Below are 27140 nucleotides of genomic sequence, written 5' to 3' on the forward strand. Positions count from 1 at the left end.
GGTGGAAATGACTGGAAACAAAATATGTCTTGCTCCAGACACAGGGAGAATGGAGCTTGCTCCTCAGGGCTCTGCTGTTCAGCACTAATCTGCGAGATGTGCAGGGCTCTCTCAAGCACACAGGGCTGGGCTGGTGCTCTTTTTGTGGCACAGGAGCTCTGGAGGCATACAAAACCAAGTGCTGAAGTCAGTCACATTTTAGACTCTGTTTTCCCTGATGCTTTGGCTGCCAGGGCTGTATGATGACCCTCTTGCACCACAAATGTTCATCTCTGCTCTGAGAAATGAGGACCTGGAAACTGGCAAGGTGAAAGCAGTGAACCCACAGTTTACCTTGGTGACCGCCACACCGAGCTGTTTGCTGTTGCCTTTTGGCAGTCGCCTCCTTTTGCCTGTGCAAGGATCCAGCCAATTCACAGAGAGGCTCTGAGAATTTGAGGAGGGGCAACATCATGACGTCTGCCAGAGGACTCGCAGAGGTGCATGAGCACTACTGGGCCTCTCCTCTGACCTCTATATGTGGAGATGTGCATGAACAGAATTGATTTAAAATTCTGTGGGGAAACCTAGATATCTGTTCATGCACAGAGCCCAGCTTGTATCAAACATTGCTAGCCATCCGATCTGTGTTTTTGCACTGCAGTATACCAAGCTGGTAGCTGGGCTCAGGGGGGCTTCTGATTCTCTTGTGGTGTAGCTGCTTCTCCTGGGAAGTGCTGGCTGCTTCCTCTCCTGCTCTTGAGGAACCGCTTGCTGGCTCATTGCAATTCAGGGACAGTAGCTGAGACTTTTCTTCTCCTGGAAAAGTAGGTCAGGGAAATCTGCCTGTCAGGAAAGTCAAGAGGGAGAAACAGGGATTTGACGAAAGTGATAACAGCCCCAGCACAGTCCACCTTTGTCAGTTTCTATTGAAGAGATTTGTTGCTTGAATGTGAATGATGAGGACTGCTGTAGAAATGCCAGTTTCTGCTAGAGTGGCACCTTATGACCTGAGCTGCAGATCCAAAGTGTGACGTTTGGTTCAGACTTCGCTGTGACCGTGGGCATCTCACATTGCCTCTCTATGCCCTGCCTCCTTGTTGAGGTATGATCAGGAGCTTGCTAAGTTGTACAGTGTGATGGAAGGATGAGGTGAATGCTCTGAACCCTAGTGATTCATTGAAGTAGCAAAAAGGAAGAGATGAGCGCAGACAGATGCGTTTTGGCTAGTTGTGTTTTAGCTGCAAGAGAGGGGGTTGCTCTCACTCCCCTTCCTCTACAGCAGTGAAAGGCCAAGGAAGCGTTGTTCTCCTCCTGGGGCACTGCTGGAATGGGTACAGGCCAGGCTTGCTGGGAGCTGAGCATTCCTGTCCAGCTTCTGGCAGCCTGGCTGGCTTGAGTAGTTCTTGTTCGCACCCCACATGCTCTTAATAGGCATGTTTTTAGACTGCTCCAAATGGGTGTTGTTTCTCTTAGCTGAGAGCTCTTCAAAGATGGGAGGTTGCTGCTGCAGGACCCCACTGTGATGGATGCTCTCACGGGAGGAACATTTGCCGCTGCACCCTGGTCTGCTTTCCCCTAGCAAAGGCACAACCTAGGCAAGCTGGCAGTAGAAATGGTTCACAGCAGAAGCTGGCCATGCTTCCCATACCCATCTTGCTTTCTTGGCTGTGTGTCGTGTGCTGGAGGCAAAGCAGTGCCTAGTAAAGGGCCTTTGGACATGCAGTGCTTGCAGTCTAGTAAGGGCAGGCAAAGAGTTGTGCTCTGCTGTGGGTAGGCTCTCATTTGCATATGCTGTATTTCTGCATTGCTATGCAAAGCAGCAGCTTGCAGGATGCACTTGCTTTCACTTGCCACAGCTGGAAGTGAAGTGTGGACATGGACAAGGGTGGGGGGCTGTGCCACTGGCCAGCACAGCAGCTTGCAGAAGATGTTGAACTAGTGACTGCAGGAGGGAAGTATGGCATAGTGGCCTGGCTGAGACTTTACTACCATAGAGTCAAGCTTTTTAAGAGCTTTCTGGACTTGCAGGGTATGGATTGACAAGTCCTGGAGGGCAGCAGTGTGTCCTAAGCTTGTACTGTACCCCACGTTCCTGTTTAACCATAAAATCACTTTCCGTTTGAGAATGACTCTCTACTTACAACAAATCAGTGCGTAGATAAGGCTGGACAGAGGAGAAATCTTGTGAACTAACAGCGGCATTTTCTGTTGCAATAGGTAGATCTGTCTTTGCATTGCCCAGGGCAAACAGAGTTTACATGGCTCTAACCTGTCCCTTCCCCCTAGCAAATGTGCATAGCTGGCAGCCAAATGGGTGCCAGGCTTTCTAGCTGCTTTAAATGTGGTAGAAATGTATTCAAAGTTGTTGCTTTCAATAGGTGCTGGTCTACTTCCCGAATACAAGAAACCAGTTTGGTTTACGTTAGTGAGGCAGGTCAGGTTTTTGTGAACCTCAATGGCTTAATGCTGTTCTCTGTGTATAGAATTGACTTTAGGTGAACTGATCAGGAGTTTTTCATGCTGCCAGTTCTTAGCCAAGGGATGACCCAGTAATTAGGCTTTGAATACGGGAGTAACATGTGCCAGGAAGACAGCCTGCCTCTCATGCTCTGCCAACACTTTGGGACCAAAGACCAAATTTAGACCAAACCCACCAGCTGTGGGTGTCTTAAAATGCTGGACTCAATTGAAGGTATAATTCCAACACCAAGTGCCTCACGAGTTTCTGTCATGAGGGCATGTCTCAGGGAGAGGGGTTTCCATCAGGAAATGTACCAGGCCTTATGCCAAAGAAATGGGCCCATGAAGAGAATCTCACCTGGACACAACTAGTGTGTCCTCACGTTCTGTTTTGCTAATTACTTTTGGCAAGGTGCCTTCACCTGTGACTTCTGCTAGTGCCCTCAGGCGTCTTTGACAGAGTCCAAGATGTGGATGCTGCTGATGGGAGTCCTCAGAGGCTTAAATGATAGTTGGCTCCCTCATCCCTTTTGGTGGTGAGAAGAGATGCACAAGGCTGTCAGATGACATAAACTTCCTCTCTCCAAAATGGGTGAGAGCTGGAGTACAAAGTGCTCCTAGTAATGTTGCTACCAGCAGACTCTCTGGGGCTTTGCTGCAGCCTTGTTTCTGCTTTTTTACTTTCTGGAGCATCTCAGCTATATGAAAAAAGCTTTAAGTAGCAGGTTGAAGTCAGTAATCCATCTCTGGGAAGTCCTTTGACGCTTAGTGAAGTGGCTCAGAGTGATCTCCAAAGAAAAATGTACCCAATCACATGCAAGCTCCCTCTGGCCTTTCCTCTTGGGAGCCCATAAAGGTTGTAGTTATTCAGCATATTCATTTTCAACTTCCTGTTTTAAAACATTTCATGTTTACAAGATTGAAAACTCACAAATAATTAATCTGCTTTTGGATGGGAATCCAGTTCAGTTAAAATCTCCAAAGTCAGTCTTGTGAAACTGGCTCAGTGAAACTACTTTAGATGTACTGGATTATAGGAACGTTCATCTAAACACATTTTGCCTAGAAAGCCCAGCTAATTGGACAGAGGAATATTATTCCTGATTAGCCAGAAACAAATGGATTCTCATCAATGCCCTTCCAGAGTCTGGAGCTAGCAGATCTTATCTTACCTATCCTCCTCTTTTACTTGGAGGTTCAAAGAACAAAATCAGCTTTCTGCTTTTTCACGCTCCCCATTGGTTTCCTCAACTGTGCAAGTTACCAGTGAACCAAAGTGTTTCATTTTGGTTTGCTTGCAGTATTCTCTCTGTGTACCCTGGGCAGGAAATGGCTGTCAGGGCTGGGGTTTACACTCAGCTAACTCTGGTTCCAGATTTCAGTCTGGTGAGTTCCTGCTGCTCGCCTGCTTGAATTCTTTAAAGTTATGAAGCATTTTTACTGCAAAAAGAATTTTTACTTTTTTATTAGCTGTAGAGTAGGCCTGGTTGTTATCATTTCAATGTACTTTTTATTTAAGTATACCTCTTTTTCCTCAAGATTTGAATAGATTACGTCAGTTTTTATGTCCACTCTGAGGAGTGCTTGCTTGGCTCTTATCTCTGGAGGAAGGCTGTTACAGAGGAGGTTAAATGAAGAGCTTTTTGCGGACATTCTTGCTGCACTGAGGCTCAAGTTTCACGAAACTCGAAGGGAGGCCCAAGACTGCTGAAGGATGAGGCTCTTGGCCTGGATGAGTAGCCACCATTTTGCAGGCCCCACAGAGTACACCTGCCTAAAAAGCAAGTTGTGCATCCGTGACTGGAGAACATAGCCTGGAATCTGGGCAGGACAACATGCACTTTATTAGCATGGTCCAGTTGAAATCCTGGCCTGGAGGACAGTGACCTGCAAGCTGCGGGTCCTGGGGAGGGGATTTTGAAGGGCAGGTGCTGTGCTGCCAGGACGTGCTATCTGACTCCTGTTCCTCCTTGCCTTTCCTGGAAGTGGCAGTTCTTGCCGACAGTGGTCTGGCTCTTGCCTCCTCTTCTACTGTAACCATTTTCCTTCCTTTGAGTGTGCTGTTCCTCTGTTCCCATCCTGTCTTCGCTGTCACCTTCCATCTCCTCTGATGTTGGAGATCATGGATGGATGCTTCCTAGGAAGTGCTTTGACACTGAGCATGACTTGGGTTGCTGGGGTCTGAGAGACACTTGGATACAACTGCAGGCAAATGAAACAAAAGGAGCCCCACAAAGGCTCACGAACACCCTGCTCCAGACAAGTCTGATTTCTACATGCAGAATTATTCGGTTTTGACTAGGCTGTGATCAGATGAATGCTTGTGACAGTGCTGGAAAGCTAGCTGCTTCTAAGTAGGTAGCTACTGTCCCATGGCTAAGACATGCCTTGGCCCTGTGCTGTGCCTGCTTTGGCTGTTGCAATGTACAGGGCAGCAGGATTGTGTATATGCTTGGTGGGGGCAGGGGTAACTTGGGTCCAATTTAAACAGGCCTGCCACTGCTTCTCTACTTACATGTTAATTTTAAGCAGGGATTATTCTTGTAAAGCTTTAATTAATTTAAATTATGCCAATGCAACTTCAGTGCATATTTTAAAAAGCTTAAGTAGTGCAGGCTTTGCATCCAGCCTTCAGCAGGTGGAAGCCCATTGTAAATAGTGTGCAATGTGTATAGATGAATCTACTCCTGGGGCTTAAAATCGCACTGTTTAGTCTAACATGAGTGTTGACAGACTAATTCTGCTCAGCATTAAATTCTCCCTGAACTAGGTCAGCTCCTGGACTGACTGCCTCACCCTCACTTTGTACAAGGCAAGACTGGCTGTGCTGCAGGTCTGTAAAGACCCATCCTGCTCTCTGCAGAGCTGCTAGTCACATCTGGTCCTTCCCTTTAAAACGGGTATCTGTAGGTGCACCCAGAGGACCTGAGTGGTGTTTGTTCCTAGGAGAGGACCAAACTATTCTCCTGTTCCCTAAACAGGTCAGTGCCTAGGATCCTCTTAACAGAGCTAGCCCCAGTGACACTGCAAAGTGGTTCTTTCAGACTGCATTGACAGGTTTGGAGTGGGTAAGAGGTTCTCTTAAGACTGGGTGGGACTTCTGTATGTCGTGACATTGGTCTGGGCTGTGCTGTGGTGGCTGAGTGCTTGTTGGCAGGGGAGCTGACAGGGCCTGGCTTCTTTCCCTGCTTCAGGACACACTGGGAATCTTGGGGGCACTGACCTGCTGCTCCAGTGCAGGAGTTGGGGTCAGACATCCCGTGTCTGTACTGACAACATAAAGCTGCTTCTCCTGTATCATGCTGGTCCAGAGAGCAGCTCTGGGTGTCCCTTGGCCAGCAGCAGACAGGACTGCTGCAGCTGTAGTTGGCATCTCTTGTTCTGTTGCTGTTGGAGATACGGCTCATATTTGTAAGGCTAAGTGCCCTGAGGATGTCTGATGGTGCTTGGGTCTGTGCAGCTTCCAGGAGTCTGGATAACTGCTAGGGCTCTGCGCGGTCTCAATCTTCATCTCCCTTGCCTCAGCCTCTGTGCCCGCATCCCCTCCATTGCATCTGGGCTGATCCTACCTCCTGCCACTCAGGATGTGGAGATTGTGATGTGGTGATAGGTGCCAAATCTCTCGTCCACCTTTTATATCTAGCCTGAAGGAAGAATAAGGCAATTGCACCCAAAGAACCAGGCTAACAAAAGGCTCTGGGCTTTCTTTTTACTTGGGAGAACAGCTTCCTCTGCCTCCTTTCAATACCTGACGATCCCAAGTGAGGAAGGACTTCACCTCTCCCCTTGAACTGGCAGGCTATTTACAGCTGCAAACTGAGCAGCAGGCCCCTGGGTTGGGCAAACCAACTTGTACTTCTGAGCCCCCTGAGGATGCCTCCCTAATGGCCAGCCTTTTGCTGGGAGAGCAGAAGGATGCCTACCTGCTCCTTGAAAGCGCACTGTTCTCTGGTAGTGAGGGTGAGTATAACATGCTACTGACACACTTATAACTGCTTTGGGGCCTTGGCCTTTCCAGGCTTGGGTTCTGTTTGTTTCTGCTTATTGCTGTGTGTGCCCTTAGTAATTTGACTTAGTTTCATCTCTTAGGTGCTTTCTTCTTGGCTCTGGGAACTGAAGATAGTGTGGTCTAGCCAGGCTGCTCTGCTGCCTCTCCCTTCAGCCATTGGAGTGGTTTGTCTGATGCCTTTACAGCGTTTCTTTTAAGGAACTGCCAAATTTTTCAGAACTAGCTTTTTCCTTCGAGTGTTATGCCACTGTGCCACTAGGATGCCCAGGTCCAGGGCTTTTAGTTAAGGCTATCATCACATTGTTGTCTCTTGTCTTTTGTCCTTAAAAATTGTAAATAGTTAGAATTTCACAGTCACTTGCAGTCATGTTGTTGCCTGCCCTTCTTAACCACTTCCTCTGTGCTGGATAGAATCGGATTCAGAGGTGTCTCACCCGGTTGTTTTCAAAACCTTTCAGTATTATTTTGGGCTGGGCTTGAATTAGCTTCTATTTATTTTATAGCTTTCTTCTACAGTTTGATCAATGAACCAAAAAATCTACGTTTTTGTCTATTCTGCTTCGGTTGACTGGTGCAGAGCTGCCTTTGGCTAGTCCCAAGGCGTATGCAGTGCCATACATTTTTTTTCTAGCAGGCCATGTGGAAAAGCAGGGGACAACTCACTTCAGAAACATTTAACCACCTCCTGTATGAAATTCAGAGTACTTGGAAAGAAAACAAGGGCACTGCGTCTGAACATGCAGGTTTGACTTGGTCAACACATGCCCAGATAAAGGATGTTGAAGAACACCTCTGTCATGCTGGGTAGCTTTGCATGCACCTATTGAGCAGGAGATTTATTACTTCAGCCACAAGTTCCTGTGGGCTTGTGGGAAGAATTGTATGATAAAGCATCTGTCCCTTGGTTTCCAGAGTTCTCCAGTCTGAATCTTGTGAACACTACAAAAATGTGCTCTAAAGAGAAAAAGTGGTTGGTAGGATGTTGAATTTTTTATATCCAATATGAATTCAAATAGTCTCATCCAGGGTTTCTTTGGACATCTGTGTGCGCCTGGTGTGGCTGTGGTCTGGATTGTAATGCAGGATGTGGTGAGGAGGTCCCCTTTCCTAGAAGATGTCTGTCACGATAGCCCCTGGCTTTGCTTGCAGCTTGATGATATGCTGGATGGACACAGTGATCTTGCTGGGTATCCTTGCAAAGGATGGCCTCTTCCCTCGGGACAGTGGCTGGGAGGGAGCAGCTCCAGATGCTGCGAGTGTCATCTGCTTAGTTTGCTGCTTGCTTGAGCTCCTGGAGCCCTGCCAGCCTGCAAGTAACCATCTGACCACCACCAAGCCTGAGCCGAAGCCACCTCTGAGAGCCAGGGCTGTGTCTGCCAGGCCTGGCCGCCTGCTGGGAAATCTTGTGGAAGAACCTCGAGGGGAAACTGCCCTTGCTCTGGCCCACTGGAGTCCAGGCTGCTCCCTGGATGCAGCCTCTCTGCTTCTGCAGGGCAGCTGGTCTGTGCTCCTTGATACCTGTTCCTGGAGAACCTGAAGTTACGGGGGTGGACCTGAACACAACAAACTGTTCTGTTGCTGGGGTTTTCTGCTAAATACCATGGTTCCCCTCAGCTGGGGATCCAGCTTGTGCCGTAGCATCATGTACGTTCTTCTTGCTGCCACTCCAGCTGCATGTGGCATCTCTGCCTCAGAAAAGTACATGCAATTGAGTAGGAACAGCCTAGCAGCCTTGGATTGCAATAGTGTGGCAAGATGGGCATCTCTGTCAGGAGATGATATTTCTGTAGCTGTTTGATGAAGAGAAGCAGGGTGTGCTAGAGGGTGTGCAAGCATCTCTGTGCTAAAAGCCAAGCTACCCTTTCTATAGGGCCAGGTGGGCTGCGGCTCCTTGCCATGCACTGGGTGAGACAGCTCTTGGATGTCTGTGGTGGTGCTGGGTTAGAGCGGCTGAAAGACTCTTTCTGGACAGACCTCAAGGTTTCCATCCTCTTTGATTTCTCGCTTGCTTTTGACACTGAATACGCCAAGTGATTGGTCTCCCTTGACTTGAACAACCATTCTTTCATAGCTGCCCCACTTTTCAGACAAGGGCCCTTGCACCATCTGTGCAGTGGGAAGCACAGTGGCCTCACTGGTCTAGGCCTGGTGTATCAAAGAAGTTAAAAATCTGTTGGAAACCTCCATGGAGTAAATCCAAGCTCAGTTTTAGTGAGCCTGGTTCCCTTTTCCCACCTCCTGGGAAGTAGTCCATGGACACCCAGAGGTCTGAGGTGGTGGGTGAAAAACAGTGTGCTCAGCAGTGCTGCTGTATGAAGTTTAATGCAGGTAGGTTGAAAATTTCAGACTGGCTTAAAGGAAAAGATTTAAAACAAGCCTAGAGGCTTTGAACAGAGGCTGAATACGTCTAGGGAGACAGCACAGCAACTTTGTTAAAATAGCAGTGTTCTTGCCCTGCCCAGATCTTGGGGATGCTAATATTAGCCCATGATGCTTTGGCAGGGCATTTTTGTGTTGCTGACTTTTTCTAGCATAGAGCAGTGTGACCAGATTGTAAAATGACTTTAGGAGGTGCCAAGTTTGTAGCTGATTTGGATCAGATGAAATGTTTACAAGAGAAGAATTTTGTTGTGAAACACAGAGTTCCCAGGGGTATTATGGTCTTTCCCCTTAGCTTTTGAACATGTTGGGCTGCTTCATTTAACATTTATGGAAGCTGGATGTGCAGAAGTCTGAAACTTGTCTCAGTGAACAGTGGTACCTGCCTTCACTCTCCGTAGGACCAGTTCCTGCTAGTTCATATGCTCTGTCAGGCAGAGCTTTGTATTGATTCCTGCTCAGGAGAAAAAGGGGACTTCAGCCTCATTAGGAAGGAGCAGAAGGAATAGCCTTGCCAATACTGACATGCTGCAGTGGGCTGTTCCCCTCGCCAAGCAGGCCTGCTGGGCTCTGTGAGGACCGTGTATGCAGGCAGGGCTCATCCTGCCTGGGAGTTAGTGGTGCTGGGAAAGCCTGGTGCCATGGTAGTGGCCGCCCTGCCCTCCAACAGCAAGGCTAGCGGCATTGGCAGAAATGACCCAAGAGGACAGGGCAGAGGACATGCATGCCTTGGGTGTGATGTGTTGCCCAGACTGTGAAAACATGTCAAATCTCTCAGCCCAAAGCAGGTTTGAGTCGGGAGCAGGCAATTCTCAGGTCAGGAGGAGGCATTCAGGTTAAACATTGGCTTTAGCTGTCTCCTTGTGTGCTTCATGCAGTGTCCCACTGAACCTTCCTGGATACGATCATAGCACTTGTGTCCTGGACAAGTCTGTAACACAAAGTAGGCCAGAGCGGCCCATTTCTTTTCAAGGAGCCTGGAAAGCGGAGGTCGTGCTTGGAGAAATCTGCTTTGGAATAGCTGTCCTAACTTGGGATGCAGTGACCGCAGTGATGGCACTGAAGCGGCTGGTCATCCCCATGTCCTCATGTCCTTGCCCAGCTGTTCAGCCATTCTTTAATTAGAAACACAGCATTAAGAGTAGATCATGTCTTTCTCCACGGGCATTACCTGCGTGTTAATGTTTTGGCAGCATAAAAGCACCTGAAAGCCTGTAGAAGGTGTAGTGCTCTGGAGAGAAAAGTACTGCTTGCCCTGAGCACAGCATTGCTGCTGGTCTCTCTACCTCTCCTCTTGTCACTTTTTATGTTTAGGACTGGGGTGTACTAGAATAATGTGTCTTGGCTGGTCTGTTTTAACGAGGATGTTTCAAAAGCATAACCTGTTAAAAACCCTTTGAAGGAAACATCACGACTAGTCAAAGAGGAGTTTTGGCTACAATCAGATACCAGCTTTGAAAGCCCTGAGGCAGAGAATGATTTTGCACATCATGTTAGGTATTTAGAAGAGGAACTTTATATTCTTCTAGATAGATCTAACAGATCTCTTCCGCAACTCTGAGCAAAGTTTGTGCCATCCAGAGAAGATCACGGAAGCCTTTGCCTGGCTGTGCTGGATCTGCCCTTGCGCCCAGCTGCTTTCACACAGGTAGCACACAGCTCCGATAGCTGTTGAAAATTGCTGCTGATGGAGACATCTGCATGGTCTGTGGATGTTCCTGTCCCTTCTCTGAGCCTCCTTTTCTTGTCAGTGCATCTGACCCTGTCTGGGATGTCTGCTATGTCTTGTCCTCGGTGCTGTATCTCTTTGGGATGAGATGTGCTCTTTTCTGCACGTGTTGTGAGTGGCTGTGCTGTCTCAGTGGTATTGCGCTATGAAATACATGTCTGGATATGGAGGAGTGCTAAGAGTTTGTGATGGGAGAACGGGCCCTCCTCGAGAGGCCTCCTGGTGGCAGTCAGGGCTCCCACGGGTGGTGCCTGCAGCAGAGAAGCAGTTTCTGAGCGTGCTTAGTAGAGTGACTACATGCAGCGAGCTCGAGGGCAAGTCACTGACCAAACCAAAACTGTTCTGAGTTCATCTGCCCTGAGATTAAAGAGCTAGGTCCTCTGCCAAGCCTGATTGAAGTGGGGCAAACCTTGGAAGACACTGCGTGAAGCAGTGACATTTAACGTGATTAGAAATAGACTGCCAAGGCAGACAAGAACAACTGGGGCTGTGCTGTCCTGTCAGAGTGGATTTTCCGATTTTCCTGTCCTCACAGGACAGGAAATAGTTCAACACAGTGCTGCAGAGGTCCTGCTTAATATGCTGCACTGGCAGGGACACTCTGGAAGGAGATCTTGCCTTAAATGGCTATCATAGGGGGATAACCAGGACACAAGGCCATAAGAGGGACTCTGCAGGGCTGGGGACAGCCGGTGACGAGGGCAAGGAAAGGTGACTGTATCTACTTGCAGGGCCCTGTTTTCTTCCCCTTTGCCTTCCCATTTGTCTTGACTGAGGATGCTCTTGGTAACGTATACACGGCTGGCACTGACATTCCCAGCTGTTCCTGGCATGCCTTTGCTCTCCGGCTTCCCCCAGCATAGCGTGGTCAGGAGCAGTGGATGGTCAGCTTGCCTGCCCCCTCCGGGGAGGAAGAATTTCTTCTCAGCATGGGCTTTATGTTCCTTTGCTGATACAACCCTGAGAGACACAGGCAAGAAGAGGGTCAGCTAGTCCTCCAAAATGTTTGAGCTTTGGCCTGGGATTAGCCCTCTGTAGAAGGACTTGGAAGGAAGCAGGAGGATGGAGCTGAGCAGGAATAGTTGCACAGGAAAAAGGGCTGGATTCCTTAAGGCAGGCAGAGCGGTAAGCTGCAAAATCCTTTACAGGAAATGAAGGGACCTAGCGACCTAGGGAGCTTTGTCCTCCTGCCCCTCATGCTTTGGGATTTCCTTTGGGACAGTCATCTAGGAGTTGGGATGAGTCCAACCTGCAGCAATTGGCAAAATTAGGGTGGCAGGGGCCAGTAGCAGGAGTCTCTACTGGAGCCAGCAACAGGGAAGAAATTTAAATCTCTAAACGCTTGTGCCATTTGTAGCAAGCTACTGTCAGCCAGATTGGCGAGTCTCTCTCCTCCTCTCCACATGCATTGGTGGCATCTCTTGTGCACTTGGCTGTGGAGGCAGCTCCTTCTTAGCTTGTTCCTGAGCTGTGCTCAGCATTTCAGAAAGACCCACTGGCACTGTCTTTGCGCAGATCTCATCAGAGGCTGGGGGTTGCCCAGCCCAGTGGTCTCTGTATCGCCGACTGCTCTCCAGCTATTCTGAACATGCTGAGCTGTCACAACTGGGATAAAAAGGCCAAAGGCAGCGTTGTCTCTTCCCAGCCCAAGTAGGGATCCATACTTGGGATCTCCAGCAGCCAGGTTACAGAAACTGCTAGACAGCTCAGAGCTAGGCCCTATCTCAGTGTAATTCCACAAGAGCTGAAGTCTGGCCAATGCCAGATGATGTGCCCTGCCTGCTGTTCTGCTGGCCCTAGTGCTTCTGTGACAGTGGGATGAACTGGTTCAGGGAGCTGAGCTACCTGGAAAGTACCTCCATGTAGCTTTGAACTAAATCATCATAAACTGTGATTATGGCCCTGTAAAGACACAGGAAGAACATGCATCTGGGGTATGTGAAATTCTGGTCCTCCCTCTTCCCTCCCATTTTAAACAGGCTAGAAGAGAACTGGAAAAGGTTCAGAGGAGAGCAAGAGGGATGATGGACCTTTAAACAGAATAGGACTGTCCAGGCTGGGAAGAGACAACTGTTGTAGGGATACAACAGAGGTCTGCAGAGTTGAGTGATGTTTGGGAAAGGGGATAAGCTTAATTTTTATTAGAGGTGACAGCAGACAGTACCTGAGGTTCATCGCATGAAGCTGATAGGTGAGACAACACAGTGTGATTGAGCTGTGGAGCTCTTTGCATCGGAGTGTCGTGATGCTAAAAGGTGATACAGCCCAGGAAGAGCAAGCTGGAGCCTGCACTTTGCCCGTAAGGCTGTCATATGAAGCAAGAGCAACAAGAAGGGAGAGGAAAGCAAGGCTGTAATTTCATGCAAGAAATAAACTACTGAGGGCTATTAAAAGCATGTTCATGTGTACACACACACGTGTGTGCATCTGTATCATTTCTGGTTTGGGAAGTACCTTGACTTCAAATGGCTGGGGCTGGGAGGACCTTCTGGGCAGTATCTTGCTGCTCATGCCTTGTTGCTGTGCTGCTGGCCACTGCCAGAGATGAGGTACGGCTGCACAAGCCTCTGGGCTGAATAAGTAAGGCTGCGTTTATGAACTGCTCTATGAGACCAGCCAGTCCCAGTGGCTGCGAGGCAGGCCCCAGGGCATCCCCCATGACCTGGGGTGCCTGGGCTATGGCTGGAGGCCTTTTGTCCTCTAGTGGGAAGGTTTGCAGAAAGTCAGCACTGCACAGCACTTGAGCACAGTTTGAGAAGTGTCCCATCTTTCGTGAACCCTGCTGCATGTCTTGCATCTCTCCAGCCTGCGAGGTAGATGTCACCCAGAAAGGCAAACCTGAGCTGGCAAAGTCAGGAGAAGCACTGGAGAGCTGCTAAACTGCTGCTGTTTAGGGCTCAGTCCATGGTTGTGCATCTAATAGGCATAATAGTGTCAGGGATGTGTACCTGGGAAGGGTGGATGTGCTCTGGTTAACATTTCTAGATGGCATGGGAGCTTCAGGCAAAACCCCGGGAGCCTGGCTAATGCTGCTGAGGAAGCCAGTGCAAATGTTCAGGAAAATAATACTTACTGCACCGAGATGGAAAAAGCTGTCATGTCTTAGTGGTCAGTAAGCCAAGCACTGAACAACCCAGGATACCAGTAGAGAAAATGTACCAAATTTACCCAAAGGGAGAGTGAGACCTGTCATTAAGGCTTTACATCACATTAGTGTCCCAACTTATCATTCAAAGAGCCTTCATCGCTGCCTGGCTTTGAACCCCAGCCTTCAACTTCAGTGTACGATCCCAGTCGCAGTGCTTCTTGGCACATATGTCTTCCTAGTGTCTGGCTCCTATGCAAGAAGAGATGTCCAAGGTTCCTTGTTTACATAAAGCTCAGGCTACTTCTCTACCAGGCACCCTTTGCAGTCCTTGCATAGGTTTTGAGTAGCTGTGCAGCTGCAGTTTTCCAGGCTGCTTCTAAAGCTGCCTCTCCCCTGCTGTGCATGGCATACTCAGATCTTCTTGCTGGGGCCACAAGTTGGTCAGCATTGCTTTCTTCTCCCTACCTATTCTCTCTGTGTATCCCATGCTTATGGGTGAAGTGCTGTGTGTGCCTTCCATTTTTCATCCCATTTTACTTCCCCTTCTACCAGCCTTCGGAACTGTAGCTCTGGCTCTGGTTTGTATTCTCCTGGCCCCAGAGGTTTTAGGGAGAACTGACATTCACTGAAATGCTAGCTTTAAAATGCAACAGCAAAAGTAGACACTGTGCATGTTGTCTGTGAGCACAGGTCACCTGTTATGACAGTGACGAGGAGGGATGAATTGTCAAAAAACAGCTGGAGCCCGTGCTCTGCTGATGAACTGAATTTCACAAAAAGCATGTGTATCAAGAGCTTCACCTTTCAAGATGAACTCACAAGCTGATTTGGGAACAATGTTAAGAATGTTTCATCAGACTTCTGAGCAAAAACTCCAAATAAACCATTTAACTAGAGAGGAGGGAATCAGCTGGGAAGCTGCAATACCTGGAGGGAAAAGAGAGGGGAAAAATGTATGTGGGGTAATGCTTTGAGAGCTTTTCAAAGTGTTACTTCAGTGCCTTCACTGTTTTGATATGCTAGAAAACTTCGCCCATGAGACTTTAATGCCATCAAATGGGAAACTTGGTGACTTTCTGAGTTTGCTCTTTTCTCTCTTTTTTTTCTGATCTCATCTTGATGTAATTGCTTGCAGTTCAACCTCTCAGCTTCGAAAGTCAGTGCCTGCTTAGCTAAGGTGGGTGCAAATGTGTGTCTGTGTGCGCATCTGTACATGCACATATATACTTCTTAGCTGAGGGTGGTGTGAATGAGGTGCACTCTTGCTTGGTACCAGCTCTAATAGGGAGAAAGAGCTGAGTAAGAAAAAAGTAGAAGCTGCTTTATCTTACGTTGCATGTCTAAAAAGCCATGATTGTACTATCAGGAAAGAGGATGTTTGGCTGATCCCAGCTAGTGGTGGAAAGAAGGCAGCAGTTTTGAAGATAACACTGAGAAGTGGTGAGTACCTCTCACCAGTAAATGACCAGTAATGAAGTGCAGGAGTACTGGCTTTCCGGAATACTGTCAGGACTGTCCTGTCAGAGCTCGAGTTCCTGTTGCCTTGTTGGTATGGGCATTACACAGTTCACCATAACTTGATACAGGTGAAGTCCTTGCAGTAGTTCCACAGCTCAAGAGCAGGTGTTCCTTCTTATGTTTAATTATATGATCAAGCAGACTCAGATTTATAATTGGTCTACCAAAAAACCTCCAAGTTCAATGACTTGGGGGATCATAGAGCAGTCGGTTCTGGACAAAACAACAGGGAAGTTTCCATGGGATTTGGCTGAAGTATTCAGAGAGGAATATCCTTCTGGTCATCATGGATCAATCCAGTCCTAGAGAGATCTGCAAGGGTTTGCAGGAGGCCCAGTGCCACCCAGTACTGGTGCTAAACACATAGAGGTACATAAATCTGGGTGATGTACAAATCGGTTAAGTAATAGGACAAAAGAGGACCACTGGAGCAAGCCAAGTTGCTAGGAGCACCCTTTAAAAAATGATGCATTTGAGTGCTGCAGATAAGTACATTTAGACTCCAGACGTGCATGCTAATACCTGTGGGATGGGAGATGGTATTTTAGAAAGCACTGTTTCAGAAAATGCAATGGAGTTGCAGGGTGTAAGCTATACCTGAGCTACTGAGATCTTTGAGTGCTGCAGAGGGGGAAGAGCAGAGGGTGGAAGGGGATGACTACCTTTTGGCATGTAGTGTGTGGGAAGGACCAGGAGCAGAGTACAGGGTCCCCCAGTATGTAGAAGAGATATTGAAACCGGAGAGGGATCAAAAGGAGGAGAGGAAAGGAGCTTTAAAGTGCCTTATCAGAGGTAGAAGAGAACAGCTGCCTGATGAACTTTTTATCTTTCAATATCCTCAAATTAAGACTTGATGTCTTTATGGAAGTTTTACTCTTTGGGGATAGCTTTGCTATGCAGGTGGCTACCACCACTAGATCAGTGCTGTAGGGAAGATTTGAGTAGATAATACTGTCCTTGCTTTGCACATTCAAGCCGCATTCCTCCCTGTGGCTCATCTAGACCAGGGGAAGCCAAGGCTGGCACTGATTAGTGAATGGTGTTAGCTAACCTTAGCCTCTCTGCAAGTTTTTCCCTTGTACAAGAACAGGTGAATTCTTTTAGTCTTTATTTTGATGATCCTGGCTGATAAGAAAGGGGAGAGAATAACAGTTACCTCCTCCTCATATCAATCAGTTATTTGTCACTTTACTGGGGGAGTAGGATAACTGATGCTTGAGAAATGAAGCAAACCGTTGGCCAAGAAAAAGTGCTTGGCAGGACAGGAGGGCTGTGTACACCGGCTAGCTGGTGGGAGCACCTGGAGTTCAGGCAGTGCCAACAGACAGATATGAGCCTGTGAAAGTGGAGGACAGGCTGTTTAATTCCTGGGCCATGTCTCTCATCCATGGCCATGCCATGCCACAGGCCCTTGCTCCCTGATGGCACTGGGGGCCGTTCGCCTCCCAGATCTGGGAGGGCATCTCACGACCACTGATTAGGAGATGGCTGCCCAGCAGAGCAGGTAAATCACTTCCCTGTTGCTGCCATTTTGTTACAATCCAGGTGTTACAGGAAAATGCCCCAAAATTGAATTGTCTGGTCTCAGAGCAGAGACTACTGGGGAAATTTTGCTGATAACTGGGTATCACTTCTCCTGGTAACTGGGTATCACTTTGCCTGGTAATTGCCAAGTGATAACTTGGCAATGGCCCTGATTTGCCACTTGATCTCTTAATGGTGTGCAAGGCGGCTTTTTTCTGTGGCTTACAGGGCATCCTGCACGTGTCGCACTTGTGGCAAGCCTCACCTCTGTTACTTGCTGCCTCTGCTCCACAGCTTTTACCTTTGGGGTCTGCACCTCTCAGCAACTGCTTCTGTTCCCTCTGTCAGGACGGACTCTCTGCCAGCAAGACAAAATCATCCATCTGGAGATGCCTCTTTATCCCTACTGCTCTCCCTTCCTTGGCTCTGATCTCAAATGCTTCACGTTAGGTAGGGAACCCACTCTGGCTTCATGCTAAGCGAACTGAGTCTTGGAGCTTCAGATGGTTGGGAAATGCTGTTTGCAGGTCCCTTTGCTGTGCTGGCAGGCTCAGCTCATGGGCAGTGAGATTCGCCTCCCAACAGCGCACTGCTGCAGTGCAGATAGGCTCAGAAAAACCCTTTTTCCCCTGCTCTGCAAGGGCAAAGCTGCCTGACAAGCCTGTCAGACCAAACGGGTCAGCTTTTTGCAGTGTGTGTTCAGCTGAGCCCTGCTCCAGTTCATTTGCACCCAGTGTGACACACCAGAGTTGAGTGGATTTGTGCTCATCCTTCACTCCTGGTAAGGTTTGTTTTGCTGCTGTTTGCCTTGTTACTGCCCAGCAGCATCACTTTCAAAGGTCAAGTCTCTTCAGGATTTAGCCGAGCAGCTTGTATCTGTCTTTTTCTTAAAGATGCTCAGAAACCATTAAAGCAGTGAGCATGCAAGTCAGGATTAATATGCAAATTTAATGCCTGGGCCCAGCAGCAAAAACTGCAACTGTAAAGGAGCCAACACCACTTGGAGGATGTCATTGCCCTCTGGCAACCTAGGCCAGTTGTTGTTGCTTCACTGCAATTGCAAGTGATCAGATTGGGTATTTGAAAATAAAGTCTTTGTTGTTGGACAAAGTTGTTGCTTGTCTGTAGTCTCCGCCGCCCTCACATCAGAGGCTGCATTCAAAGAGAGCTCCGTCTGAGGGCAGTCCTCCTAGGAACTGACTTGTGACTGGTGTCACTGTTGTCCCTGGTCTTTCTGGCAGGCACTCAGCCCTGTCCTCCCTGTCCTAGAGATGGCCTAGTTTTCTTTGGCCAGGCTTCCTGCGTCTTGCTCCTAACCATGCGGAGCCTGCTTTAGAAGATGGAGCTCCTCCCATCCTTCAGGCAGGGGCCCAGAGGGGAAAGGTGGACAGAGATGGGATTACTGAGTGCAGTGGTGGGGTGCAGGGGGCTAAATCTGGGCTTTGTCTTAAGGCATCCAACCTCTGTGGCAGAGAGACTGCTTGTGCTCCTGGCTCCCTGGCTTCTGATCCCTGCCATCTGAGCACGAATGGAGCAGCAGAGCTGCAGTCGCAGTCCAGCAAACCTCTGCAAGCTAAAATCATTCTGGATGGGAGGGCAGGGATGTGGTGGGAGGTGAGTCCTTGCAGAGCCCGTAAACCTGCCCTGCTGTACGGCTGCCAGTCCTTCCTTTCCCCAGGTCAAGTATTGTTCCACTTCTGGGCTGCTCTGCATTGTTGCTATATGCTAGCATGGCAAAAGCAGATTTTCTCCTGGGACAAAAAAAAGAATGGGGCCTGGTAGATTTGGCCCTCAGAGAGCACAATGTGTCAGGCAGGGGTATTCGTTTGTGGCCCACCTGTTTTCCACAAGGCGTGGCTGAAACCTTGGGTACAGCACACTTGTCAGCAGAAGGCTCTGACCTGCAGCGGTACAGACACCGAGCTGGGAGTGCTTGTGTGGCTTGCTGTAAAAGTGTGTCCAGCCTGTGCTTTAGGATGTGTCGGTCCTCCGAAATAGTCTCGGTGAGAATCCTGCTGCGAGCTCCTAGGCAGGAGGTCAGGGTGGCTGGCTGTCCCGGTGCTCGCAAGCACTGCCTTGCCCTTCGAGCAGCAAATGCAGCTCTTCTCATTATGCCTCCGGCTGCTTGGTGGGTTTTTCCTGGCCATGCTGCCCACTGCACCCAGCCTCCCAGACCTGCAGTTGCAGGATGCTTCCTGTGGGGCTGTCGCCTTCCAGCTCCTCCTGCCAGGTGCTGTGCAAGGGACGAGCTGAGTTATCATGTCTGCATGGGAACATTTGGCTTAACTAAGTCGCAGGATAAGAGTGGATTTAAGTGCTTTGGTTTATAAATAAACAGCACTTGTGACCAAGGTGGATTTAAGCAGAGCTGGCAACAGCCCTACTTGGGAAGGGATCTCTCTACCACATGGCCTGCTGTTGGACTTCCTGTTGTATGCTAATCCCTTAAGCCTGCTTTAGCTCTGTTAATTTTCCTTCTTTCCTTTTTTTTTCCCCAATGGGCTGCCTCAGTGGCGTGTGAATGCTAGCGTTGCTTGGCTGAGCTCGTGCCTGTGGCTGGGCTGAGCAGTCAGGCTGTCTTCTGAGTGCTGGGTACCATGTGGCAGGGCCCCAGGGATGGTGGTGCCTGAATGCGTCCCCTTCTCTCTCTCTTACAGGCTCTGCAGTCTGCGCCTGAAGAAGCTCACAGTGCTGAAAGAGCTGGACAAAGAGCTGAGCTCCGTGCTCATCGCTGTGAAGATTCAGGTAGGCTCCTCTCCTTGCCGCTGTCGCATAGCAGCAAGCCTATCTTTGTGCCCTCTGTGAAGATGTGCTGGCCTGTGCACACCTTGCCTTGTGCCAGTCCCTGTGTCAGCTGGCACCCTTGGCGGGGGATTGGGCTCCAAGGCAGGTGGGAGTCGTGCCTCAGGGCCAGCAACAGCTGCCTGGTGCTGGCTGGCAGCAGAGATGTCTGGTTAGGCCTCTGCTACAGGACAGAGTGCTCCCTGCTGCCCTGTGTGCCTCAGCCAGCTTCTGCCTCTGGAGCTGCTGCTGAGAGCTCAGCAGCCCCTACTCATCCTGCTCCTGACCCCTTGGCCAGGCTCAGCACCTGATGACTTCTGGCAGTGTCCTCTGTCTACATGCCCTTCCTAGGGAGCACATGGGTGAAGGGGGAAGCGGGGAGGGCGGCAGGGCTGGGCAAGGGATCAGGTGCCTCTGTGGGTGACTTCTGCTGACATTTGCACCCTGTGTGATCTTACTGTTGCCTTTGCTGTCCCCTCCCTTTCTCTGTGTGCCCTAGCATGGCAAGGCACATCCACTCTGTGCCGGGCAGAGGGGAGAGGAAAGAGCTTTGTCTCCAAGGGGAGAGGCTCTTTGTCCCCATCCTGCCCCCTCCCTCCCTGCCGCTGGCAGTGGGGAAGAGATGACCCCCAGGGGTACGGGCACGTCGTCTCCATCTGCTAGAGTACAGCAAGGAAGTGAGATGCCTCTTGAACGTGCTCTCCCTGCCATGTTTCCCCTTGCCCAGCTGGAATGCCAGTGCCCTTTCTTCGTTCTTGTCAGCTGGTGGAAAAGCTGCTGATCCCATTGAAAGCACGGTGGGGTGGGAGCTCAGCAGCTCTGTGCTCCTGCAGAGCTCTTTGTGCCACACACATTAGAAGCTAAATCCTGGATTAGCACTGGAAGCTGCTGTATTAATGGAGCTCTGGAAGCTGGCATTTGCCTTCATGGCAGACCTGGTTCGCTTGCCTAGGAGAGTCTGGAAGCAAAATGCGAAAAATGTGGGGCTTGGAGGGAAAGGAGAAGCAGGACCCTGTGGTCCACATGCTGCTGGTCAGGCCTTTCCATCGCTATGTATGGTGTCATTCAGGAGAGCTGAAAGCACTGGGCTGTGCCCCTCGAGACCCCTGCCCCTCTGACATAGGTATTACTGAGGAAACAATCTGGGCAGGAGAGAGCTGCCAACCCCTAGAAGCAAGGGAGCAATTGAGGCTGAGCTACAGGTGCTGACAGCCGAGGGTGGGGGCCAGAAAGCAGATGGGTGCTGGGTGGCTCCCATACAGACGGGAGGGCTGGGCTGCTTCTCTGTTCCTGTTACCTCCTGCACTAGCTGCTTAGGCTGTCTGTGCTCCCCTTCCTCCCCTGGGGCTCCTGTGCAGCCCCCTGTTATGCTGGGGCTGGCATATGCTGTGCATGTGTGTCCTCAGCTGCATCCTCCTTCATACACTGCAAATGTGAGACTGTGGAAGAGGCTGCTCAGCAGGACCCCAGCTCTTTCAGACAGATCCCCCCCGTTCCTGACATGGGCCCGACCCTGTATCCTGCTGGCACAGGAGGTTAACAGGCCTCAGCAGTGACTGTTTGAGACCACGTGGGCTCCTCCGTATGGGGCTGCTTTCCCTGCCAAGTAACCGAGGCTGCATTCAGATGAGGGCCTTGTCTCGAACATGCTCACCTGCTCTCTGTGTTGCCACGTGCCTACAGCCGCCTGCACACATAGGCTCCCTGCAAAGCTGAAGGAAACTGGAGAAGGCTTCTGCCCACACCACCCTGTGGCTTGACACTCATCGTGGTAGCAGGGTGGACTTGTGTGCCTCCGTGATCTGCTTCTGCCTGCCTCACTGGCTGCTTTGGCAGAGTTGGGGACTGCTGAGTTCTCCTGGAAGGCAGATGGGAGCTGTAGGCAGCATCAGCACAGCCTGCCTACAGAATGGCCTCAGATGGATCCATCCCTCTTGTGCCTCTCCTAGGTAACGAATGAGTCATGCTAGCAAGAAGTTGTTTGAAGGCTGCCTGGTGAGTGTTGCCATCTCCATCTTTTGGATAGAAACAGAAGATGCATGTAATTTGTGGAGGACCTGCAAGTTCCCAAGGAGGCAGCTAGGGTCTAGCAGAAAGGGCAGCTAGGTTTTCTCTTGTTTCAGTAGTGGCTTTGCTGGATTGAGGTAAGGCCAGTTGGGAAATTGCTGCTCTGAAGGGCAGATTGCATGGAAACAGAGCTCTGATCCTGCCTCATGGTAGAGCTTGCACGAGGGTGACAACTCTAGGGCTGGTGACGATCCACTAGATGAATGTACGCAACGCAAAGGATAGATAGTGTAAGTCTGTCTAGAATATCTACTCTCCTTCTCACAGCGATTGTGCCCTTCTGGTCTTAAAGGACAGCTTCCAAATGTTATATGTGCTGTGATCTGCTCCTTCATCCAAGAAGACCTCTGACAAAGGGTTAAGGGAAGATTTTTATGTCTACTGAATGTAGTTATTCATCAAGGAGAAAATTTCTTATATGCCTTGGTCCCATTTCCCAGAGGTAATTTGAATACTTAATGTCCTAAATCAGTGACTTCCAGTGAGATGAAGTCTAGACTACTGTGAAAAGAGAACTTACTCTCACATCCCTTGAGTGTTTTTTAAACCTTTATCCCTTGTTATTTGTTTTAACAGCTTGGAGATGTCATAGAGCATTTCCTACTGGGTACAGTTCAGCATGGTATTAAGAGACCCAGATGTGCCTGCTTCAGCTCCTTAAAGGTGCAGAAAACAGTTTAGTTGGCTGCTTAACTGTGTTTATGGTGTAAAGGGAAAAGTGGCCCTCCACTTGGCAGAGGGACTTCCTGTAATTCAGCAACACCTGATCTCGAGTCATGAATAGAGGAGACAAAGAAGGACAACTTATCCCAGTGCTCACAGAGCTTGCAGCTCCCATGATGGGTGCCATGGAAAGGATGCAGGCCCCCTGGCAGCTGCTTGCAGGGATGTGGCTGGTGGCTCAGGTTCAACCCTTGGCACAGCAGAGGAGGGATGATGCCAACAGCTCCTGTGTGGTGGACCAAAGCCCGTGCTACAAGATGGGCCAAGCCTTGGCTCCAGGCAGCTGAGAAGCTCACTTGCCTCCGCCAGGCCTGCCTTCTGCCCAGGCCCTATGCCCCAAAGGGAGTCAGGTTTTTCATTCCTTGCCATACTTGGAAAGTATTCTCAGGGTCTTCTGTTTACACCTCGCACATGCTTTGTTTCTAATCTTTCTGCAGCCACTTGCAGTATTTTTCACTCCTGCCTGAGCAATCCCAGCTACCCCCTAATTAACTAAATTTGCTGATGGTATTTAATGAGCTGTTTTCTCCCCAAATGCTCCTTTAGCTGAATTCTGGGCTGTGCTTTGCTGTCTGCCTCTGCCTGGTGTCTGGATGTGGAATTTAGAAGGAGCCTGTTCTTGCTTCAGCCCTGCATGCTGGGTCTGGCTTTTCTAACGGTCTCTGACGATGCTGCTGGTCTTGATCTAGCTTAGCCAGTGTCCTCTCAGCACCCATATCAGCCTGTGCCCAATATCAGTTTGGCAGTAACAGTCCTTCCCATCTCCTTTTCTAGTGCTGTTAGCTGGCCTGCAAGCAGGACTCACTACAGGGACATTTGCAGGGAGATGCCTGCTCCTCCCTGGGCTCCCCATCCACCAGGGGTCCAGGGCTTTGTGTGCCAGTCTTGCCTCCAGGTGTGGGGCAGCTGGGCATTTTCATTGGCCAGAGCACGGTCCTTCTGCAGCCGTACCCTGTCATGCAAACTGGGGCTTGGGAGTCATGGACCTGAGTGAAAGCCCATATACGTTTTCAGTTTATCAGGTAGTGAAGATCTGTGACCAGAACCTCTCCCTATTGCTTTTCACTTTCTTGACAGACAGTCTTTGTCATCTGTGATCTTCACTGTAACAGTCTGATACTTAAGTTTTCCTGTTGTATTAGTGGTGCTATTCAAGTGTTGTGCTGAGAAATCTGTTCTGCCTGACATTACTCAAACTGCAGAACAGCTGAGCTACATCCGGTGTTCAGGGCTGTGTCCAGTTGATGGTTGAATATCTCTAAGGATGGAGATCCCTCAGCATCTCTGGGTTCTGTCCCAGGGTTTGACTGCCCCCATGGTGGGGAAAAAAAAGCATTCCCAATATCTAATGGATATTTCCCATGTTCCAGTTTGTCCCCGTTGCCTCTCGCCCTGTCCCTGTGCACCTCTGAGAGGAGTCAGGTTCTGTCTTTGCACTCTCCTATAAGGCAGCTCACAGTAGGCAGCAATAAAATCCCCCTTTACCTTCTCTCTTTCCAGCTGAACAAACTCAACTCTATAAGCCTCTGCTTGTACATCCTGTGCTCCAGACCCTGGTGTCTTCTGTTGGACTTGCTCCAGTCTGTCAATGTCTTTCTTGTACTGGGGAGCCCAAACTAGTCCCAGTATCCAGCTGTGGTGTTGTCAGTGCTGAACAGAGGGGAGAAATCCCTTTCCTGTCCTGCTGCCCACATGCCTGTTAACACAGCCTGGGCTGTGGTTGGTGTCATTGCTGCAGCATGAAGGGCATGCTGCTACCATAGGGGCCACTTGCTGTCCTGCAGGATCCCCTAGTCCCTTTCTGCAGAGCTGTCCCTGAGCCTGTCCTGTTGCCTGGGGTTATTCTCTCCTGAGGCAGGACTTTGCTTTTGTCTTTGTTGAACTTTATGAGGTTTGTGTGAGCCCCACTAGAAACCCCATGTGGTTCTTTATTCCCCATTGCTGATAGCCAGGTAGCAGCCCCCAGGTGCTTATTTCTAATCTGTTTAATTGCAGCAAAACTAGTTTCTGCTGGGTGGTTGTTTGCTGCTCGAGGTGATCGCTGCTCCCTATCAGACATGTAAGTGCCACTTGTTTCATGAAATGTGGGGTCCCTTGCAGGCTGAGCATGAGTTTTAGGTAGTGGCTCTGTCTTGCTGAGCCTTGTGCATTTGCAGTGCAATATTCAGCTCCTTTTCTGCGCCATGTGCTCAGCACTATGCTCCAGGGTGCCCAAGGAGCTGGCCCTCTTACTGGGCTTTGATGTTATGATCTCTCTTTCTTTGTGTGACTGCACAGGCCTGGTATCTCACAGGACTCAGCCATGGTGCAGCATGCCAGGTCATTGCACCCATAAAGAACTGGCCCAGACCTAAAAAGTGCTGCAGTTTAGGGATCTCAAGGCTCCACTATTGTTCCCTTCTTCCCCCACTGTGATAATGAACCAGTCTTCGTCCCAGCCCTTGCAATGCCACGTGGGTGCGCATTGGTGTTTCACTGAAGGCCAAAGCCTCGGGATGGAGCTGGGTGTGTTACTCCTATGATGGCGAATGATGGTCACATGCAGGGTTGCAGCATTCGTGAAATCTTCATGCACTGGAGACACAACACAGGCTGTCTTCAGCCTTCCCTTGCTGTACTCTGTTCCCAGAAATAATATCTTTGGGAATAATAACTGCACCAGTACGTGTGGTTTGATGAAAGACCGAATCTTTGAATTTTGAATCTGCAACAAGCAGCAAATATTAAATGTGCCAGAGTAAATGGTTATTAATTATAGTAATGACCACCGATTATCTCTTACTAAAGAAGAGCTCAGGAATGAAGAGCCAGTGTGTTCTTGGCTTGGAAAGCTCACAGATGGTGATGGGGATCAGATCCCCTTCCTCTCTTCAGATTTAGGAAGCCCTTACATGGGGAAAGCCTCACTCCTGGGACAGTTGCTGGGGATGGTGTTGCAGATGGCTCAGACTGGTCCTTTGGGGAACCAAAGAGAGTTTCTTTAGAGCTTGTCTTTGCTACGGTATCGGTGAGAACTGTAGTGCTGCATCACTGCAGGATGGGTAGGCCTTTCTTGTCTCACCTCTGTAAGTTTTCTTCCTTGCTAGGCTGAGTAACACCAGCAATGGAGATGCAAGAAAGGCCTTCAGTGTGAGCCACCAGGGCTTGCTGGTCCCTGCTGAAGTACCCATCAGCAGAGCTTCCTGGATGCTTGCTGGGTGGGTGAAACATGCCTTTGCCCATTGCCTTCCTCCTTGCTTGCTACAGGAATATAACTGTGGTCTCTGTTCCTCTGCCACCTGCGACATGGCGTGGCTTCTTGTGCCACTCACAGAGGAGGCAAGAGGAGCTGGGGGCTCTGACTTCATGTTCATCTAGGTATCAGCTAAAGCCACTGGAGAGTTTCCGGTCACAGCTGACTTGGGATCCTGCTGGCCATGGCATCTGTCAGGATCTAGCTGGGAAGGGTGTGGGGATGCAGTGGGATCCTGGGAGACAGTTGGATATATGGGGAGGGATCCTGTTCCTTTGGACACCTGCATCTATTCACTTAGCTTTGAGACACCTGCTCACTTGCCCACAGCTTAAATTAAAGAGTGCTCAAAAAAGCAGTGATAACTGATTTGCAAGAACAGCTAAACTGGACTACCCCATGGCCCCCCTAGCCCAGTGCGTTGGCTTCCTGGCCCAGGCCTGGGGATGCAGGAGAGCGCTCCTTGTACTTGGAGCTGTTCCCACAGCTCTCCAGGGACACAGCTAGTGGTCCTGTGCCTTTTGATGAGTCCCTGAGTTGTGCTGTCTTGTGACCAAGAGGGTCTGGTGCACACAGACAGCATTCTTCATCCCCCAAATCATTGAGTTTCTCTGGATCAACAGCGCAGCCCTAGAGAGAGATAGTAAAGATGGGACAGAAGAAAAGGAAAAAGTATAAGGACAAGCCGTGTGGATAGAGTGCCTCCTGGGGGAGTGCCTTCCCCCAAGGCAGGGAAACTTTTGTGCATGTGGACAGCTAAGAACTCTTGCCTGAGGAAGAATAAACCTCATGAAGTTCAATAAAGGGAATTGCAGAGCCCTGCACCTGGGGAGGAATAACTCCATGCACCAATACAGACTGTGGGCCGGGCAGCTTTGCAGGGAAGAACCTGGGGTGTGCTGGTGGGCAACAAGCTGAACATGAGTCAGCAATGCATCTCCGTGGCCAAGAAGGCCAACAATATCCTGGGCTGCATTAGGAAGAGCATTGCCAGCAGGCCAAGGGTGGTGATCCTTCCCTTTTACTCAGCGCTGGTGAGGCTGTATCTGGAGCACTGTGTCCAGTTCTGGGCTCCCCAATACAAGAGAGACGTGGAGCGACTGGAGCAAGTCCAGCGGAGGGCTACTAAGATGATTGATGAAGGGCCTGGAGCATCTCTCACGTGAGGGAAGGCTGAGAGAGCTGTGACTGTTCAGGCTGGAGAGGGGAAGGCTCCCGGGGGGGGTCTTATTAATGTTTATAAATATCTGAAGGGAAGGTGTGAAGAGGATGGGGCCAGACTGTTCTCAGTGGTGCCCAGTGACAGGCTGAGAGGCAACGGGCACAAACTGGAACACAGGAAGTTCTACTGGAACATGAGGAAAAACTTTTTTACTGTGAGGGTGACAGATCACTGGAACGGGTTGCCCAGGGAGGCTGTGGAGTTCCCATCCTTGGAGATGCTCAGAAGCCGTCTGGATATGGTCCTAGGCAATGTGCTGTAGGTGACACTGCTTGAGCAGGGGGGTTGGAGTAGATGATCTCCAGAGGTCCCTGCCAACCTCAACCATTCTGTGATTCTGTGAAACTAGGAACAGTTTTCTGCAAGACCAGCTGGGCAAACGGGGTTGCCCAGTTACCCTAGGGCATCACACCCAGGGCCTGCAGT

The 27140-nt window shown here is 49.8% G+C and overlaps 1 protein-coding gene across 3 annotated transcripts in view; it reads left to right on the forward strand.

Annotated features, from left to right (window-relative positions):
- The window catches only part of LOC112996583 (phosphofurin acidic cluster sorting protein 1-like), a 73246-nt gene that overhangs the window by 30816 nt on the left and 15290 nt on the right, over nt 1-27140 (forward strand). For all 3 annotated transcript variants that reach the window (XM_064509857.1, XM_064509859.1, XM_064509858.1), the window contains exon 2: nt 19347-19434. In XM_064509857.1, coding sequence (XP_064365927.1) covers nt 19347-19434 — 88 coding nt within the window. The remainder of the gene's footprint in view (nt 1-19346; nt 19435-27140) is intronic.

The sequence above is a fragment of the Dromaius novaehollandiae genome, chromosome 3 (assembly GCF_036370855.1).
Source record: "Dromaius novaehollandiae isolate bDroNov1 chromosome 3, bDroNov1.hap1, whole genome shotgun sequence".
Taxonomy (NCBI): Eukaryota; Metazoa; Chordata; class Aves; order Casuariiformes; family Dromaiidae; genus Dromaius; species Dromaius novaehollandiae.